Raw genomic sequence first — 20954 nt, forward strand, 5'->3', positions numbered from 1 at the left:
GAGCTGCTTGTTAAGTATTTACACATCTGTAGCCAATTCAAGTCACAAGTAGTAAATTGTCCCACCCAGGAATATTTCTCTTGCTCCATATAAATCAATTATGTTGCTTGTTATGTATTTATGGTTTAGTGACCCATTCAATACCCAAGTAGTGTATTGCCCCACCCACAAATACTTCTCTTTAAAGTGTTATACTATATTGCCAAAAGTATTGGGACACCCTTCCAAATCATTGGATTCAGGGGTTCAAATCACATCCATGGCCACAAGTGTTTAAAATCAAGCACCTAGGCATGCAGACTGCTTCTACAAACATTTGTGAAAGAATGGGTCGCTCTGGGGAGCTCAGTGAATTCAAGTGTGGTACCATGATAGGTTGACACCTGTGCAATAAGTCCATGCATGAAATTTCCTAATTACTATATATTCCACGGTCAACTGTTAGTGGTATTATAACAAAGGGAAAGGAACTGGAAACAAAAGCAGCTCAGCCATGTAAAATGACAGAGCGGGGTCAGCGGATGCTGAAGTGCACAGTACACAGAAGTCGCCAACTGTTTGCATTTGTGAGTCAATAGCTACAGACCTCCAAACTTTGTGTGGCCTTGAGATTAGCACAGCAACAGTGCATAGAGAGCTTTATGGAATCCCATACCCACCTAACAACTGTCCCCGAAACACCCCCCATCAAGTCATTCTCTGCAGCTATTACCTTTTGTACCACCACCCCCTCCCTTTAAAATGTAAGCTCTACGAGCTGGGCCCTCCTGTACCTTTTCGTATTGAACTATACTGTAATTGTGTTGCCCCCCCCCCATAGATTGTAAAGCACTGCGTAAACTGTTGGCGCTATATAAATCGTGTATAATAATAATAATAATAATAATTGTTTTCCATGGCCGAGCAGCTGCATCCAAGCCTTAGATCACCAAGTGCAATGCAAAGCGTCGGATGCAGTGGTGTAAAGCTCGCTGCCACTGGACTCTAGAGCAGTGGAGACCTGTTCTCTGGAGTGACGAATCACGCTTCTCTGTCTGGCAATCCGATGGGCGCGTCTGGGTTTGGTGGTTGCTTTAGGTCGTGGGGTTGTTTTTCAGGGTTTAGTCTTGGCCCTTTAGTTCCAAAGAAGGGAACTCTTAAGGTGTCAGCATACCAAGACACTGTGGGAACAGTTTGGGGATGGCCCCTTCCTGTTCCAACATGACTGCGCACCAGTGCAGAAAGCAAGGTCCATAAAGACATGGATGAGCGAGTTTGGGGTGGAGGAACTTGACTGGCCTGCACGGAGTCTTGACCTCAACCCGATAAATTTGAGTGAAGACTGAGAGAAAGGCCTTCTTGTCCAACCTCACAAATGTGTTTCTGGAGGAATGGTCAAACATTTCCATAGACACACTCCTAAACCTTGTGGACAGCCATCCCAAAAGAGTTGAGGTTGTTGTGTCTGCAAAGGGTGGGCCAACTCAGTATTGAACCCTACGGACTAAGACTGGGATGCCATTAAAGTTCATGTAGTGGAAAGGCAGGTGTCACAATACTTTTGGCAATATAGTGTATATAAGTCGATTAGCTGCTTGATATGCATTTACAGGCTAGTGACATCTATTACCAAATACATTGACTCTGTTTTCAGGCTGAGTGTATTTCTACATTTATTGCCATTTGCCAACTCTGAGTAGTAAAAGCAAGAGCACACTGTGGGGTTTAGGGAAGAAAAACTTCCCCCCCGCCAGCCCTGGCCTGGAGAAGAGGCAAATATTAAACAAAAGATTGCACAATTCCCAGGATCACAATTACTCGGTGAGAATTTTTTATTGTAAGAAAAAAAACATTCAAATCTTATGAAAATATATTTAGTGTTGCCATCAAAAGTTCCAGATTTTATGCAGTGAGCCGCGTGAGACATAAAAACGCCATGCCTACGTGAACAAGCAGCCCGCCAGCCCGCTGGATGTAATTCACTTTTATTACAGATATCTGAAACCCTTGCCACCATAATAAGCAACACGCTGATTCCCAGGACAATCGTTAATCACAATCTGTTCTGCACCACGGAGCTGTGGATTCAGATATGGGAAATATGATTTAAACATTAACCTTATATAATCCAAAAGAACAAGTACACAGGGCCAAAACTGGAATTTGTCTATATTAATAATGACCTATTTAAGCCTTGGAAGAAAATCAGCATTTTTATCAGCTATGAAACCACCAACAACTGAAATCTTAAAGATGCCAACCTTCTAGACCAGGGGGCTCCAAACTTTCTACTCAAAGGGCCAGATTAAGGTCTGTCAGATCTTAGGGGGCCAGACTGTGGGCAGTAGAAAACACCCCGTGCCACTGGGATTAAAAAAATATTTTAGGCTTGGTGGTCTGTGGGAGTAAGAAAATTAAATAGTGCCGTGGTCAGTGGAAGGAGAAGGATCAGGTATTGGTCATAGGAATAGTGCCCCATCACTGGTGTTAGTGGAAAGAATAGTGCCAGATCATTGGTGTCATTTGGAAGAGTGGTGTCTCATTGCTGATGTCAGTGGAGGGGAATAGTGTCCAATTATTGGTGTCAGTGGGAAGAATAGTGTTCCATCATTGGTATCAGTAGGAGGAATAGTGTTCCATCATTGTTGTCAGTGGGAGGAACAGTGCCTGTATGTTGGTGTCAGTGGGAGGAATAGTGTTCCATCATTGGTATCAGTGGGAAGAATAGTGCCAGATTGTTGGTGTCAGTGGGAGGAATAGTGTTCCATCATTGGTGTCAGTGGGAGGAATAGTGTCCCATAGTAAGTGTCAGTGGGAGGAATAGTGCCCCATCATTGGTGTCAGTGGGAGGAATAGTGGCCCATGGTAAATTTCAGGGGCAAGAATAGTGCCCTACTGTTTGTGTCAGTGGAAAGATTAGCACCCTATCATTGGTGTCAGTGGGAGTCATAGTCAAAGTTGCCAACCTCCTACAGCATTTGTTACTGACAAAACATGGAAAATGTACTGACGGAGCACATTTTTTGCTGACAACATAAAACATGACAGAACTCCTATTAAAAATGAAGACAACCTATATCTAAACAGTATAAACACAATATGGAAACACTGAAAATACTATACTCATAAGAAGTAATTTGCCTGGTTTTACACCTAAAAGGTCAACACAGTATGATAAATTATAATCCCTCGATATTTACAGACAGTTGTAAAAAATCACAGATTTTCACAAACTGTCTGTAAATTTACTAACGGTTGGCAACCCTGGTCACTGTGCTCATTGTCATTGATGTCAGTGAAAGCAATGGTGCCTCATTATTGGCTTCAGTGGAAGGAATAGTTCCACTCAATGGTGTCATTGGGAGAAATAGTGCCAATGGTGTTGGTTGAAGGAGCAGTGCCTAATCGCTGACGTCAGTACAGGGAATAGTTGGTGTCAGTGAAAGCAACGGTGCCTCGTCTTTGGTTTCATTGGGAAGAATAGTGCATCATATCAGTGGGAGGAATGGTGTCCCAAGGGCTGGATAAAGACAAGCAAAGGTTCATATAAGAAATGCTCATATTGCTGTATGTCAGTGGACACAGCAACCACAGATCATAACAGTGAGCGGCCTGGCCTGGCGCCCATAAGGGGTGCATTCTGCTGGAACAAGGAGGCTCCTGCCCGGCAACTATATGCAAACAGTTGGTAGCTAAACATGTGTTGCTGTTTTTCATTCTTACCTGGCATAAAAAAACAGCTAGTGGGCTTAAAATGTTGTACTTTTTTTCCATTTTATGCCGTGTTGCTGTTTTTTTTGATGAGAATATAAAAAGAGCTATTTCTATACAAAGTACTTTTTGATGTCCTTGGTACGGGACACCTTTTGTTACAATAAAATCATCTAATATACATATTTTTGTCTGGTTTCCAAGTCCACAAAGTACATCCTAAACATGGCCCTAACTGATATTTTCCTGCCTTTTATGTGAGTTCTTTGCTTGGCAGTGAAAATTAAATAGTAGCAAAATCCTCTCATCTATTATTCCATGGTCGGATTATTGCCAAAAGTGAAAGGAAATCTCCCCAATGGAAAACAAAAATCTGACAGCAATTTTAACCTTTAAGCCCTTGTACACACGGTCGGAGATTCCAACGGAATGTTTCCTATCACACCGTTTTGTCGGATATTCCGACTGTGTGTGGTCTGCATCGGACTGTTTCCGTCGGAACATCCGACGGACCAAGTTTTCCAACTTGCCGGTAAAATTTTCCGACAAAATGCTCAGATCGGACATACTCCGATCATGTGTAGCATACTCCGACGGACAAAGTGCCACGCATGCTCAGATCAAATTCCTAGACCAAAGCTATTGGCTACTAGCCTGAACGTAGTCCCGTCGTAACGAAATAACGTCATCACGTTATGTACAATCGGATTTTCCGACAACTTAGTCCGACCGTGTGTATGCAACATCACTTCCCGACCTCTTCCAGAATTAATCCATCGGAATTACTCGACGCATTTGGTTGTTGGAATCTCCAACCGTGTGTACAAGGGCTAAGAGATCTAAATTCAAGAACAAAATTTTATATTTTGCAGCTTAACAGTGCTTAGATGTGGTGGTTGCATTCATTGAAATTTTCAGGATAAGAACATTTTATGGAAGTACACCCGTTTGTCTTGACAGAAATGTTGATAATCAATCAATAATCGTATTAATTCCCATGAGCTGAACTGGACACAAAAATAATCGTATCTTTTTTTCTGTACATTATTAGCCCTTCTGCCCCCAATATTATGAAGATCAGCCTTTCTCAACCTTTTCAACTCAGAGGAACCCTTGACATAGTTCTCCGGTCTCTGGGAACCCCTGCTAAAAATTAGAAATCTTCGACTTATGATACATTAGTGTGATGGTCAGTGAGAGGAATGGTCCTTACACTTGTGCTCATTGGGAAGAATTACCTCCTTACAGGTAGCTAAAAAGATCAATGGTGTCAGTGGGAACTTATCTGAGAGGTAGAAATTGCCCAATGCTGAAGGAACCCCTAGCAACCTCTGGAGGAACCCTAGGGTTCCACAGAACTCTGGTTGAGAATCACTGATGAAGATGATGAAAGGGTATTTGAAGTCCAGCCTGGATGACAATTATGGCTTTCTCCAAAGATACAGTGGAGAAGTGAGTGTAGCTACCTAGGGGCAGAGGAAATATTACACGCATGATCACCCTGTTAAATTAAGGGGGAAAAAAGATAAAAAAAAATACAGCCATCTCATCTAAGGTAATCTGCATCTAAGGTCATCTAGTAAAATGCAATATGTTTTTTTTTTTAAATAGAAGGGGGAAGGGTTAAATCCTTTGCAAAAAATTTTTATATTGCTGTCTGTGTCCCCATTGGGGTGATTCACTCCTCTGTTTGTACTGGTGACCACTGTCATCAAGAAAGAAAATGAAGGGAAAGCTAATGTTTTAGGGTTGCACCTAAAACAAGACATAATGGGAAATTTTGTAATGTGATATCTGTTCTGGGGAAAATTGGTAAAGGTTGGAATTACCCTCAATTGGGAGATTTCCTTTTGCAGAGACAGAAAGTGAACTTGTAATTTTAGCCAATGTAATAGAGATAGCTATCCTACTGTATGTTTATAGAAAAAAAAATTATATATATATATATATATATATATATATATATATATATATATTCATATTTATATATTTATTTATTTTCAGTGGGAATCTGAGGCACCTCATGCTGAATGTATGTCATAGCAAGGGGTGCTAGGGTGTGCGGGAGGTTCTATTAATGCTGATTGCTGGGGTAACTATGCTATCATCGCTGGGGGGGAACTATTGTTGTGGGGAATGTCTATTGTTGCAGGTGAGATGCATTGTTGTGGGCTCATATGTTGCTTGGGGGGGGGGGGGGGGGCAATTGTTGCTGTGAGGAATCTACTGTTGAGGGAGGGGTCGTATGTTGCTGGGAGATCTGTTTTTGTTAGGGGGGTTTATTGTTGAGGTGGATCTATTGTTGGTGGGGAGGTCTACTGCTGCCGGTGGGATCTATTGTTGCTTGGGGGATCTAATGTTGCTGGCTGCACAGGATATATTTTACTGCTTTTCTTGTTATTACCAAATTCCCCAAAAATTACTTAGCACCACAAAATGATACTTGGTTTTGTATTTTCTTAAAGAGGCTGGTACTGGGAAATGGGGTAGGTGTGGATCCATGGGACAGTGCTCGAAGTTAGGGGACAAAGCCAAGGGGTGACCCAGAACGGGGGAGTATCTGCTCATATTCCCTGAAAAAAAAATCATTGTATCTGTATATATATTGTGACAAAGTGGAACCCTGTCACTGTGAAAATGGAGGAGAGAATGACACAGGATTTGCATTAAGGGTTTGTTCCGGATTATCGCTTCTGAGTGGAGAAAGATGTGTTTTTGGTTTCTCTGGATTTTGTAGTTCTGGATTGGAAACGTCTGTCCTGTATCTGGATTTTACCAGGTGCCTGCAGCCTGTCTGAGTACACGGGTAGGTGGGGTTGTTACGTACTCAAACCTGAGGAAAGATCAGAGCTTCTGATTTGGAGACAGATCCCAGTGTGGGAAACAGAAGGTCTCACCCAAGGGTTAGAGGAGCCACAACCAGGAGCCAAGAGACAGGAGGTCACACCCAGGGGTTAGAGGAGCCCTAGCCAGGAGTCAAAAGACAGGAGTCCCCACCCAGGGGCCAGAGGTGCCCTAGCCAGGAGTGAAGACACAGGAGGTCTCACCCAGGGATCAGAGATGCCCCAGCCCAGAGTCAGGAGGCAGAAGGTCTCACCCAAGGGTTAGAGGAGCCACAACCAGGAGCCAAGAGACAGGAGGTCTCACCAAGGGGTCAGAGGAGCCCCAGCCAGGAGACAGGAGGTTTCATTTCAGGAGTGGGTGGGCTCCTATCGGATTGTCAGGTGAACCCCTATCCAGAGGCCAGGATTGGGCTGTACAGCAGAGCGCTGCAACTAAGGAAACCAAGGGAACATGTAGAGCTGGATAACACAGGCAAAGGGACTGGTAAGATGAGCAGTAGTGCGTCAAGTGGCTCTGTAATTTTAATTTGTTACTAATGATGTGGAAGAACCTCTGCGTGGGCAAATGATGTCTGTGTCTGTGTTTATTTAATAAAAGTGGACTGCCATGCCCTTAAATACAACTTCGACTGGAGCAAGTCATTAGAAAAGCCCCTACCACATGAGTATAATATCCTCAATATCACTTGATAGTTATATTAAAATTGGGATAGGTTTGATGGACCATCGTGTTATTTTTCTGCCGTCACTCTTCTGTGCTTCTCTAAAACATAAACTCACAGGTGTTTTAACACTTATATACTCTATCCAAACCTAAAAAAAGATTGAGCTATAGATAAACTTTAATCCATCCCCAAAAAAAAAACAGTTTTCTCTTTATGAGATCGTACTCTTTTATATTTTAGTAGAAATTCCAGCTTCAGAAACTGACAAAACAATGTTAATAAATTATAATTAGGCATCTAAGCAACTTTGATGTCAGAGAGAAAACAGAAAATGTTTAAATCAAAGGTCTTTCTTCTTTAATAATGTGCTATGCTGTTTTCAGGAGATCAATAATACTAATAATGTGAACAAAAATAATAATACACAAAGAACGGTGTGTGCAGAGGTGTTGGAGTAGGCAACGGTTTCTGCGCCATAGTTATACGAACATCAACAAAAAACAAAACCCTTTTCTCAAAGTGAAAGTAAGGCTATCAGATTTTATTTTTGATGGATTTCCAGATTTATTACACTCTATACTAGAAATTGCATATTTTGAGGTGTTATGAAACAAGCCATAAATAAACAGGCCATAATTTGATAGTTTGGGTTCAAAAGCACACCAACAGCTGTGGTCAAACCATCAGAAAGTGCCAATGTCATTGCTCCAGAAGATTGACGTAAAATAGAAAATCACAAGCAAGCTTACCATTCTGCCCCCTGCAGGTGCTGTTTATGTGGTACCTTCCATGGCCGCAGTCCCCATTCTCAGGAACACAGTGTAGCTGCCCTGATATGGCCCACTTATAACACACAGGATCATCACAAGGAACTGATTCCACCAAATGCGGACAGCTCCTTTCGATGTTTTCTGACTTCAGTAAAACATGTCTTCTTCGAAATTTGAAACCTAAAGCAACAACGATTGTTACTAAATAATGCAAATAGGATTAATAGAGCGCAAAATGGGACTGACAATGTGCATAAAAATTTTATGAAATAGAAACAAAGGCATAAACCTTAAACGATTAGTACTGAAATGATATCCTCAGACAATATTAAAAAAGGAAAACTGTTTCTACATGTACAGTTATTGTCATCTATAAAAGAGAGGATCTGAGAAAGCAACTCCTTTCTGTTGAAGGGTGAGAGATTAACAGGGGTGCCCATCTATTGATTGCAAATTAATGGTATATTTCTTATTCAGGCGAACCATTGAAGACCATGCTGCCTGACAACCTGCCAGGTTGATGTCCAGCCTGATACATGATGCATTAGAAATACAGAAAGAGAGAAAGCTAAAAAAGTGTAGAAGCCCAGATATAGTTTTATTTTTCACAGAATCCATTAAAATATCAATTGGCATTGGGGGTTCTAAAGGGTGTCCTTCATCAGAGCTACAATATAACATGTAACATGAACTAGCAATAAAATAGTTGAATGTATCTAAATAGCAGTAGAGTCCATAACCAAGAAAATTGAGTAACAATTTCCTGGTTGACCATCAAAAATTATAAGGAGCTTCTGGTGCTGGTAATAAAACTGACCAAGCAACCGTTACTATTTTCTTAGGTAGCACCCTCCTAGTTAGGTGTGAGGCTGTCCGGTAAATTTAGTCCCTTTTTTTGTTGCACTACAACATAGGAGTGAAGCAGTCTGAGTGAACGGCCTGAATATTTATGAGGTCCCTGCCAATCCCTGATGGGGTGTGCTCAGAAGGTGGCTGGAGAGAACATAATTAGCCTGGGGCTGGATCAGTCTAGGTTATTGTCCAGCAAGAGAAGCAACCAGCCTGGAGAACTGAAGCCCTACAAAGTGATCCTGCACCTTTTCTAGGAGCCCAATAAAGCCCCCAGCTACCCTGAGGCCATGGCCCTATCTTCAGAGAGACTGCAAGCCAAAGAAGGGGGGTTTCACTTAAGATCCAATCTGGAGAGTCCAATACATAGCGGTCTTTGATCTTGAGAAGGGCACCCAAGAACTTGTGAATATAGACTAGAGAGTAGGATCTGGGTGAATGCTGTTTATTAACCCCTTGCTGTGCTGGGACTGAGGTTCGCTCAGCGTGGCACATTGCTTTGGTGCCCAGAACTGTCCACTTTGCTAACAGACTTTTCAAGAAAAAGTAGTTGCTAAGAGAGGATGTCCTGTTTTTGTTCAGCATTATGGATTATCCCACTGCTCATTATGCCCTAACCAACTTAGTCTGCAATAAATTCAGAAAAAGCAACCCATAGTCTACTTATTGAGCCAGACCCCTGGATTCTGCTATGTGCCTGACTTCTCTTACACGGTGGGAAAAGTGGACCTGGGACAAGATGGTGGGACCAGTCAGAGGGTCTGCGCTACACTTAGATCTGATTTATTAGTTTGGAAACATTTACCAATAGCTACTGTATGTAGTGACTGGGCCTACCTAAACAATCCATTTTGATTTATATCCAATCAAATTTTGCTGATCTAACTGAATATGAGGAACAGTATGTGTAAAGTGTAAGCAGAATGTTAGCATGCAACTGGTCAACCAAACTGTGGAAGAGTTGCACGTAGAGAGAGTGCTCAGAAGTTGGTACATTTAATAAGTAAGAAGCAGAGCTGGTGCAAGGATTTTTGACACCCTAGGCGAAATCTCATTGTGCCACCCCCCCCCCTTGACTGACTCCGCCCCTTTTCCCTGCCCATGTAAATCCCACCTTTTTAATAAAGCACCCATCAAATGCAGCCTCACCAGTGCCCATCAAATGCAGCCTCACCAGCGCCCATCAAATTCAGCCTCACCAGCGCCCATCAAATGCAGCCTCACCAGCGCCCATCAAATGCAGCCTCACCAGCGCCCATCAAATTCAGCCTCAACAGCGCCCATCAAATTCAGCCTCAACAGCGCCCATCAAAAGTAGCCTCACCAGCACCCATCAAATGCAGCCTACCAGTGCCATTCAATGAATGTTTGCTTGCTGCAGGAGTCGGGACACAGACACAGTCCTCCACCACTGCTGGGCCTCTGACACTACATGTGAACAGAGTGGCGGCTGCCTGCTGATGCTGAGACTTAGTTGCTTGTTGCAGAGAGAAGAGAGTAGGAAAACTAGTGGCCGGGTGCCCTAGGCAGCAGGGCACCCTAGGCGGCCACCTAGTTTGCCTAGTGGTAGCACCAGCCCTGGTAAGAAGTAGTTCCACCGGATGATGATTGGGCAGCATAGCCCATGAGAAACTTTAGACTGTAAAAAGAGAGGGGGGAGAAAAGAGACAAGTCTCTTTAAAGAATAATGGGATTTTAATTGAGTTCATTTTAATTTTCTCAATTTTCTCAATTAAAATCCCATTATTCTTTAAAGAGACTTGTCTCTTTTCTCCCCCCTCTCTTTTAGCATTACCAGGGATTTGAGACAGTGTCTATTCTGGAAATGTTCAATCATCAATATTTAAACTTTAGACTGTATTAAAACCTTTAAAGGGGTTGTAAAGGTAAATGTTTTTTCAGCTGAAGGTGAAAAAACATCTCACACTGCCGGCACCCCCAGTCCCCCCGTTTTACTTATCTCACCCCTCGAAAGTCCCGCGCTCGCCTCCGCCGTCCTCTTCGCTGCTCAGCCTGGCCGCTGATTGGCTGGAGTGGATGGATTGAAGGCAGAGCAGCCATTGGCTCGCGCTGCTGTCAATCACATCCAATGATGCGGCACGCCGGGGGGGGCGGGGCCGTGTGATACAGCAAGCGGCTATAGCCGCCGTCTGTATCACGGGAGTGTGCCCGCAGGTGCTTCTCACCATGCGAGGGAGCTCGCATGAACGTGAGAAGTACCTGCTGGAGGAAGCAGAGACCGCCGCCGAGGGACCCCAGAAGAGCAGGTTCGGGGGCCACTCTGTGCAAAACGAGCTGCACAGTGGAGGTAAGTATAACATGTTTGTTATTTAAAAAAATTAAAATTTACTTTACAATCCCTTTAAAGCTGAAAATGTCTCTCAAAGCTAAGGTAAAGAAAGCTACCAATGTCACTTTTTATAAGCTTTCTTTGAATGAATACAATAAATTACAAGTCTAGGTGGACAACTTCTTTAAACTGAAGGCCAGTACCAGCAAATGTTTACCGACAGATTATAGTGCATTATCAAAAGAAAAAGAGAAGAAAAGGCGCCGCTTACCAATGCAGTGCGTTAGTATAAAGATGAATATGGCCTCAGCCAGCACCGCTCCAGTCATGCCCTCCTGACATGTTTCGCCCTGCTTACCAAGGTTTGGTATCAGACTCAGTGCTGGCTGCGGCCACATTCATCTTCATACCGATGCATTGGGTTGGTGAGCAGTAGGGATGAGCGACTCGAACATTGCCTGTTCGCCTGTTCAGCGAACAGTGAACAATTTGGGCTGTTCGCAGCAAATTCGAAAAGCCGGAACACCCTATACAAGTCTATGGGAGAAATCTAAAGTGCTCATTTTAAATGGTAATATGCAGGTTACTGTCCTAAAAAGTGTTTGGGGACCTGGGTCCTGACCCAGGGGACATGGATCAATGCAAAAAAAAGTTTTAAAAGCGGCCGTTTTTTCAGGAGCAGTGATTTTAATAATGATTAAAGTGAAACAATAAAAGTGTAATATTCCTTTAAATTTCGTAGCTGGGGGGTATCTATAGTATGCCTGTGAAGGGGCGCATGTTTCTGGTGCTTAGAACTGTCCCTGCACAAAGTGTCATTTGTGCAGGAAAAAAAGTCTTTTAAAATCACTTGCTAAATTGTCGGGTCTCCGTAATACAGAGAACACTCAATGAGTGTTCTCTGTATTAGCCGACAATTCATTCATTGATTAAAAAATAAAAAATAAAGCGTGGGGGTTCCCCTAAATTCAATTACCAGGCCCTTCAGGTCTGACATGGATATTAGGGGGAACCCCGTGTCAAATAAAAAAAAAAAATTGACGTGGGGGTCCCCCTAAATATTCATACCAGACCCTTCAGGTCTGATATGGATAATAAGGGGAACCCCGCATCAAATTTAAAAAAAAATTGACGTGGGGGGTCCCCCTAAAAATCCATATCAGACCCTTTATCCGAGCACGCAACCTGGCAGGCTGCAGGAAAAGAGGGGGGGACGAGAGAGCGGCCCCCCCTCCCTCCTGAACCGTACCAGGCCACATACCCTCAACATTGGGAGGATGCTTTGGGGGTCTGTGACCCCTCAAAGCACCTTGTCCCCATGTTGATGAGGACAAGGGCCTCATCCTCACAACCCTGGCCGTTGGTTGTGAGGGTCTGCGGGCGGGGGGCTTATCAGAATCTGGAAGCCCCCTTTAACAAGGGGACCCCCAGATCCCGCCCCCCCCCTGTTTGAAATGGTAAGGGGGTACAAAAGTACCCCTACCATTTCACAAAGAAAGTGTCAAAATGGTTAAATAAGACAAACACACTTTTGAAAAATTTCTTTATTAAAAATGAAAAAAATAAAAAAAAGATTCCAGCGGTGCTAATCCACTCTTGCTATCCAGCGACGGATCTCCGGGGTCCAGCGATGGATGATCATATCCAGCGACGGGGGATCTCTCAGTCCAGCGCTGTCCATACATCCTTCTTCTGTCTCCATTGCGGAGACACTGCGGAGATCCCAGCGCTGACGTTTCTTATATTAGGAGGGCGGGGCCACCCGTCACCTGGCCCCGCCCCCTCTGACGCTGGTGAAGTGAGCCAGGGGTTCCCCAGTGACGTATGGGTGACCCCGCCCCCTGTAACGGAAACCTGCGTTACATAAGAGGGGGCGGGGTCACCCACACGTCACTGGGGAACCCCTGGCTTCCCTCTCCAGCGTCAGAGGGGCGGGGTCAGGAGACGGGTGGCCCCGCCCTCCTAATATAAGAAACGTCAACGCTGGGATCTCTGCAGTGTCTCCGGAGTGGAGACAGAAGACGGATGCATGGACAGCGCTGGACTGAGAGATCCCCCGTCGCTGGATATGATCATCCATCGTTGGCCCCCGGAGATTCATCGCTGGATAGCAAGAGTGGATTAGCACCGCTGGAATCTTTTTTTTATTTTTTTCATTTTTAATAAAGGAATTTTTCAAAAGTGTGTTTGTCTTATTTAACCATTTTGAGACTTTCTTTGTGAAATGGTAGGGGTACAAGTACCCCCTTACCATTTCAAACAGGGGGGGGGGGGCGGGATCTGGGGGTCCCCTTGTTAAAGGGGGCTTCCAGATTCTGATAAGCCCCCCGCCCGCAGACCCTCACAACCAACGGCCAGGGTTGTGAGGATGAGGCCCTTGTCCTCATCAACATGGGGACAAGGTGCTTTGAGGGGTCACAGACCCCCAAAGCATCCTCCCAATGTTGAAGGTATGTGGCCTGGTACGGTTCAGGAGGGAGGGGGGGCCGCTCTCTCGTCCCCCCCTCTTTTCCTGCGGCCTGCCAGGTTGCGTGCTCGGATAAAGGGTCTGATATGGATTTTTAGGGGGACCCCCACGTCAATTTTTTTTTAAAATTTGATGCGGGGTTCCCCTTAATATCCATATCAGACCTGAAGGGTCTGGTATGGATATTTAGGGGGACCCCCACGTCAATTTTTTTTTTTTTATTTGACACAGGGTTCCCCTTAATATCCATGTCAGACCTGAAGGGCCTGGTAATTGAATTTAGGGGAACCCCCACGCTTTTTTTTTTTTTTTTTATCAATGAATGAATGAATTGTCGGCTAATACAGAAAACACTCACTGAGTGTTCTCTGTATTACGGGGAGCCGACAATTTAGCCGCAAGTGATTTTAAAAGACTTTTTTTCCTGCACAAATGACACTTTGTGCAGGGACAGTTCTAAGCCCCAGAAACATGCGCCCCTTCACAGGCATACTATAGGTACCCCCCAGCTATGAAATTTAAAGGAATATTACACTTTTATTGTTTCACTTTAATCATTATTAAAATCACTGCTCCTGAAAAAACTGCCGTTTTTAAAACTTCTTTTTGCATTGATCCATGTCCCCTGGGGCAGGACCCGGGTCCCCAAACACTTTTTAGGACAGTAACCTGCATATTATCCTTTAAAATTAGCACTTTAGATTGTGAACGTTCGAGTCCCATAGACTTTAATAGGGTTCTAAAGTTCACACGAAGTTTAGGTCTGTTCGCAGGTTCTGGTGCGAACCGAACAGGGGGGTGTTCGGCTCATCCCTAGTGAGCAGTGTCTTTTCTTCTCTTTATAATGCTCACACACTTCTAAACAGTGCACTGACGCCAGCTTCCTTTCAATGTACTGCTGGGGAGATCTCTGTCTCAGCTCAAAGCGGCACTGCAATTTTCATTTGGATCAGTAGTTCGTTTATTATTATTATTATAAGGATTTCTACAGGGCTAACAGTACATGCAGCACTTTACAACATGAGGGTGGACAGTACAGTTACAATACTATTCAATACAGGAGGAATCAGAGGGCCTTGCCCATTAAAGTTTACAATCTGGGAGATAGTGGAGTTATCATTTAGTAGGAATCACTGTATAAAAGTAATGTGATCTAAAATACCTTTCCTCCCATGAGGATCCTGGCAGTTTTCATGGATACAAGGTCCCCAGTCAGTCCACGGAGACAGCATGCAGTCGGTGAGACACTGGACGTTGCAGAGTTGAGTAGTGGATGGTGGTGGTCCTTCACAAAACTCGGGATCCACTGGCCTGTAGACTAAATAACATAGCACAACAAATATTATACAGAATGTACATTGGCACATGTATATCATTTTCAAGCTGATCACGGGCAATTTTTAGGTGCTCAGTTCACCCAATATAGATGGAGCCTGGTGGACTACGTCAGCCCTTGGCTTCCTATATATCTTGGAGGCTCCATCAGTAAGATCTATTTACCGAAACCTCAGACTGTTTTTCTGTTCATAATTTTTTTAGAAAATGTGCAGCCTCCCACCCGACCAAATAAATAAAACACAAGTGTGCACAAATAAATATACATATATTCAAAGGATAGGAAGAAGTTTGAAAAGTGCTGAGTGATTATGAACCCTGCTTAACCACTTCAGCACCGGAAGGTTTTACCCCCTTGACGACAGGCCATTTTTTGCGATACGGCACTGTGTTATTTTAACTGACAATTGCGCAGTTGTGTGACGCTGTACCCAAATAAAATCAATGTCCTTTTTTTCCCACAAATTTATTTTGGTGGTATTTGATCACATCTACGTTTTTTTTTTTGCGCTAAAAACTAAAAAAATTAATAAATAATTTAAAAAAATATATATCTATATATATTGTTTATTTTCTGTTATAAATCATACCCAATAAAAAAAATATGTAAAAAAATCTAAATTTCTTCACCAATTTAGGCCAATACGGTATATATTCTGCTACATATTTTTGGTAAAAAAAAAATTCCCAATAAGCATATATTGATTGGTTTGCGCAAAAGTTATCACATCTATAAACTATGGGATATTTTTAATGCATTTTTATTTTATTTATTTTTTCACTAGTAATGGCGGCGATCATCAATTTTTAGCGGGACTGCGACTTTGCAACAGACAAATCAAACACCTGAGGGACACTTTTGACACTTTTTGGGGGAACCAGTGACATTATTACAGTGATCAGTGCTAAAAATGTGCACTGTTACTGTATTAATGACACTGGCAGGGAAGGGGTTTACACCAGGGGCGATCAGAGGGTTAAGTGTGTCCCTAGAGGATGCTTTCTTACTGTGTGTGGGGGTGGACTCACTGTATGAACAGAGACATCACTCTGCTCATTCCTGTGAGAATGGCAATCTGCCTTGTTTACATCGTCAGATCACAGTTCTGTGTCTCTGGGGAGCAATCGCGGGTGGCTGGCGGACATCGTGTCCAGCGGACCCACTGATTGGCTCCCCCTCTGGCCAATCAGCGCACCCCCGCTGGCTATTGCACCAAATGACATACAGGTAAGTCGTTTCGTGCAATAGAGCCAAACTGCCACAGTATATGTATTGCGGCCGGTCGGCAAGTGGTTAAACATGTCTATGCCCATTTTTCAGGGTATATCTACCAATTGAAAGATAAAGGGCTTGATTTACTAAAGGCAAATAGATTGTGCACTCTGCAATTGCAATTGCTCCAGAGTTTAGTAAATGAGATGAAGCTTCACTTTGCAAAGCATACCCAATCACATGCAAGCAAAATAAAAAAAACAGCATTTTTGCTAGCGCATGATTGGCTGATGGACGTCTGCAGAGCTTTACCACATTTACGAAGCTCTGGAGCAACTGCTCTTGCAGAGTGCACTGTTTATTTGCTTTTAGTAAATCCAACCCATAGTGCCGCAGAAAAGTCTGTGTATCTGTAGGTTTCCTTCACACTCTCTTCAGAAGGACACTTACTATTTTTAGTCATTTCTAATAAATATAAGGTCAACCATATTTTTTCCCACCACCATAAGGGGAGTTGGTAAAACATTCTATGCTTTTTAGTCAGAAATTCCTCAGACAGTGATCCTACACATATTTCGTTAGGTAAAAAAACAAAACAAATCTACACTGTGTAATCCTGCTTGATACATTAGAAAAACAACAAAAAAAATACATAAATTAAAACTAGCTTACCGACAATAAAAAAGCACTAATTTGAGCACTCCCTTCTTTGTACTGGGAGCTTTAAAGGAGCCTATTAATTAAAAATAAAAAAATAGCTGAGTGAATGTATAAAGCATTTGCACAGCCATGAGGAATAATCCCTGTGATTTGTCTAATATGATTATTTCCTTTGATCATCGGCTCCATCTAGTGGCCATAATGCTGGATTTTCCTGAAATATTCAGATCAGGAAAATATCACATTATGGCCACTAGATGGAGGTGACAATGATAAAAAATAATTATAGTAGACAAATTGTGGAAATTATTCATGAGAGTAGTGCAAATGCTTGAGACATTCACATAGCTATTTTTTTTATAAATGGACCCAATGTTTTGATTTAGCACAGATTTTGATTTTCAATTTAGCATTGATTTAATTACTCATTTAGCAACTCTTCATTTTTAAAACTGGGCTCCAAACAAACTATGAAATACACAGATGAACTACATATAAGCTGCTATTTTACCCACCACCAGATTTATAATTGTTATGATTTATACAGCTCTGCCACACAGCACAGACCTCTCTGGCAGGGCAGGAGACCTGATTTTAAAGCCACAGTTAAAACCCCATTCCAGGCAAAAACAATTTATTTTTTAACTGGATCTCCCACTCACCTCTAACTTATTCTATTAGTCTTTCTTCCATGTCACCTTTTAAAGTTAGATATACTCACCTAAGACCCCCAACCAGGTCCCACAGAACTGCTGTTTCATGGTGGGGAGAACACCGATCCAGTTATATGATGCCCACCTCAGCCTGCTGGCCCCCTCCACTTCTCCCCACTGAATTCCACCTTTTCCTCCATCCGGAGAGCCCATTGCAGCCCATCCAATAGGAAGTGTCCATGTCAGGCAGGCACACAAAGAAGGATCCCAATCATCTTTCACTCATCATTCAGTCTGCTTTCTCCTCCTATCAACTTGAACTACAATGCATATGATTTGACTCCTTGTCCTGCCTCTTAAGCCTCGTACACACAATCAGATTTTTCGCAGACAAAACCTTTTTCTGAAGGAGGCCAACAAACACGAATGTAGTGACATACTACGTGGTTTTTCAGCTCTTTAGTGCCACCCTTTGGGCTACTTCTGCTAATTTCATTTAAGCAGAAGTTTGGTGAGTGTTGATGGGTGCTTTTCATTTTGCACTTTTCATTTAGCGCTTTTCATTTCATGCTTTTCATTTTGTGCTTTTCTGTTTGCGCTTTTCATTTAGCGCTTTTCATTTCGTGCTTTTCAGTTCATTCCTGAATGGCTGTTTGTCAACCAGATAAATCAGAAGAGATAACATGTTATTTATTATTGGCCTTGGAGTTATTGCTTTGACCCAAGTCCATTACAGGAACAGGAGGAGGAGGATTTCTTGGACCAAAAATTGGTTGCTTTATTAATCGTCACCAATTATGTCATATGCCTTTGCTGCGGGAGCTCCAGGAGAATAATCCAGATGTTTTTCCGGAATGTTCTCCGGACGACAGACCCCTGCTTTCCCCAACTCTTAACATTGTTGACCCCCTATATTAAGAAGCAGGACACATGCATGAGGCTTTTATTTTAGTTTTTGGTTGAATAATAATGATTTGATTTGTTATCATTTCTATATTTTTGGATGCATAGAATGCAGTTTTTGGTTAAGTTCTATTGGCAGATAGCATGTCTAATTTTATTTGTTTTCTTTTTTTTTTAATGCACAATAAAAAAAATTGTGGAGAATAATACTTGGCTATGTGTTTTACTTCAAATGGCAATTTGGGAGTAGGCAGTTACATTTAAAAAAAAATACAATGTAAAATTGACAAGAGACACCAACATAGTTGTATCTTTGATTTTAAAAGCTACGGAATAGTGGTGTTGTGGTAACTTGCACCAAAAAATACATTTAAAAAAAGCATACTGTAATAATATTATTCTTGATATCACTAGAAAAAAAAGCCTTTGAAAATGTGTTTGCAATAACTCCATCAGTATCACCAGCAAAGCAGCTTCATTATTAACCCATTAAAGAAGAAGAGAATTGTGCAGTGCATTTGGAGATTTCATAATTTGCCATGTCACGAATGTTAATTCTCCATTATGAACGCTAGTTTACAAGACCGACCGCTTCCAGCTCGTCCTTGCTTCCGAGCATGTGTGTTTGTACTTTAGACTTTTGTCCGACAGACTTGTGTGCACATGGTCGGAAAATCCAACAACAGACATTTGTCCGCGGAAAATGTTGCTGGATGGCAGGAAAATCTGACAACAATTGTCTGATGGGGCATATAAATGGTCGGATTTTCCACCAACAACCTGTCATCACACATTTCCTGTTGGAAAATCCGATCGTGCATATGAGGCTTTAGTCTGAGCTCTGCTGTACAGGGATGGCAAGGGGCTGATACAAAAATCGAATTCAGGTACTTACCCTACTATGTATTAATACATATGGAGCTACAAAAATTTGTGATTTATACCCGTCTGGAGTTCAGCAATGTGCTATTTTTCTATCATATTGTAGTTCTTTACAAACAGGAGCTCGGTATCCAATAAATTCATTTTAAACAAAAAATAAACACTTCGGCTTGAAGAATCCTCTGTTCTCTATATTAGAAACAATGTGGCTTTGTCTACATAGGAAGTTCTAGAAAACAATCAAGTTGTGAATTGGGACCTCTCATTGTACAGTCCACACAACAGTCTGAACATCTTACAATACAGTAAAAATTTGGTATTCACTGTCTATGCAGCCGCTATTGATTGACCAGCCCAGATTCCCCCAGGGCCACCTTCCAAGACATTTATCAAACTATTCAAGCTTTGCAGAGTTCAGCATATAAGTATACTGTTTTCAACATAGCTGTACACTTTCTAAACTAAAGGAAATTACATATTTGTTCATAAAATATATATATATATATATATATATATATATATATATATATATATATATATATATATATATATATCCACTTTTATCCAGACACAGGGAACAGTCTTTAAGCTTGGTTTTTGTTGTTTATTAGGGTTAATAACTTGGGTGGGGAATTGAATATAAGGGATGCCCAACTTGATTGCAACCATAACAGGGACAACTTCCCCCCATGTAAACGCTCCAGAACTGTGCTCTTCCTGAATGCTGACCGTCTTTTATAATCAAAGATACAAAAAGCCCCTTAACCTCCCTGGCGGTATGATTCAGTCTGGATTTAGGTGCTGAAAGAGGTACAATTATTTTGCATGGAAATTTGGCGTTTTATATTGTAGTCCTGTAATTCTTAGGAATAACTCTCTTAAATCTGTTCAAACCAGAGTCTAGCAGACATCCCAGGTATGATAAAGTTTATAATATAATAAATAATAATAAAAATTATTCAATAATGTAATAAAATCCTAAAACACTGAAAAAGGGACACTTTTTGGTTGCTATGGACAATCTCCAAACAGGCAGAAAAAACAGTATTTATAATATAAAAGTGCATGCAGGGCACTGCACAGACCACTAGGGACAAAGAGGGTGTGTATTTTTTAATACAGTACTGTAATCTGTAAGATTACAGTGCTGTGTGTGTTTTGTGTGTTTTTACTTTTTTGAATTTGCCGCCGCTCTACGCTCCCGTGCGCCGTAACGTCGCAGGGAACGGAGCTCGGCGGCACTCGGCACTGTGAATCGAGCGGAGGACAGCTTGCTCACACAGCGCGAAGGACATCGCTGGATCCAGGGGACAGGGTAAGAAACTCTCCCTGTGTCCTCCCCTGCATCCAGCGATGCGATCCCGAGTCTGGCTCGGGGTTACCACTCCTGTTATTAAAATCCCAGCCCGAGCCAGACTCGGGATTACCACTAGGGGGGTTAAGGACTAGGAACTCTCAGTCTCATAGAAAGTAGCACAAAGTGTTTTAGGCCACATACCTTAGTATCTCCAACTCCACTGTAGACAGTGATCCCAGCGCTACTATCTGCAGGAACTACCAGCCCACCTAGCTGCTCCAAAGATCTCCCAGGGCAAGGGAAAGGAAAGATTAAGCACAACGCTGTCTTCCAATAAGGCTTGCTACATGTGGCAGACTCTCCCCTTGTAAATCCCTAGGTGTACTGATGTACTCACACTGTCCTTCTTGCCCCCACTGCTTCTTATGCAAGACCCT

The 20954-nt window shown here is 42.4% G+C and overlaps 1 protein-coding gene across 2 annotated transcripts in view; it reads right to left on the reverse strand.

The window, feature by feature from the left end:
- The window catches only part of THSD7B (thrombospondin type 1 domain containing 7B), an 820891-nt gene that overhangs the window by 476439 nt on the left and 323498 nt on the right, over positions 1 to 20954 (reverse strand). For both annotated transcript variants that reach the window (XM_077447767.1, XM_077447766.1), the window contains exons 7-8: positions 14737 to 14892; positions 7948 to 8148 (exon numbers count right to left, since the gene is read on the reverse strand). In XM_077447767.1, the coding sequence (XP_077303893.1) occupies positions 7948 to 8148; positions 14737 to 14892 (357 nt within the window). The remainder of the gene's footprint in view (positions 1 to 7947; positions 8149 to 14736; positions 14893 to 20954) is intronic.

The sequence above is a fragment of the Lithobates pipiens genome, unplaced genomic scaffold (assembly GCF_037356315.1).
Source record: "Lithobates pipiens isolate NorthernLeopardFrog02 unplaced genomic scaffold, aLitPip1_a1.2 Scaffold_22, whole genome shotgun sequence".
Lineage (NCBI taxonomy): Eukaryota > Metazoa > Chordata > Amphibia > Anura > Ranidae > Lithobates > Lithobates pipiens.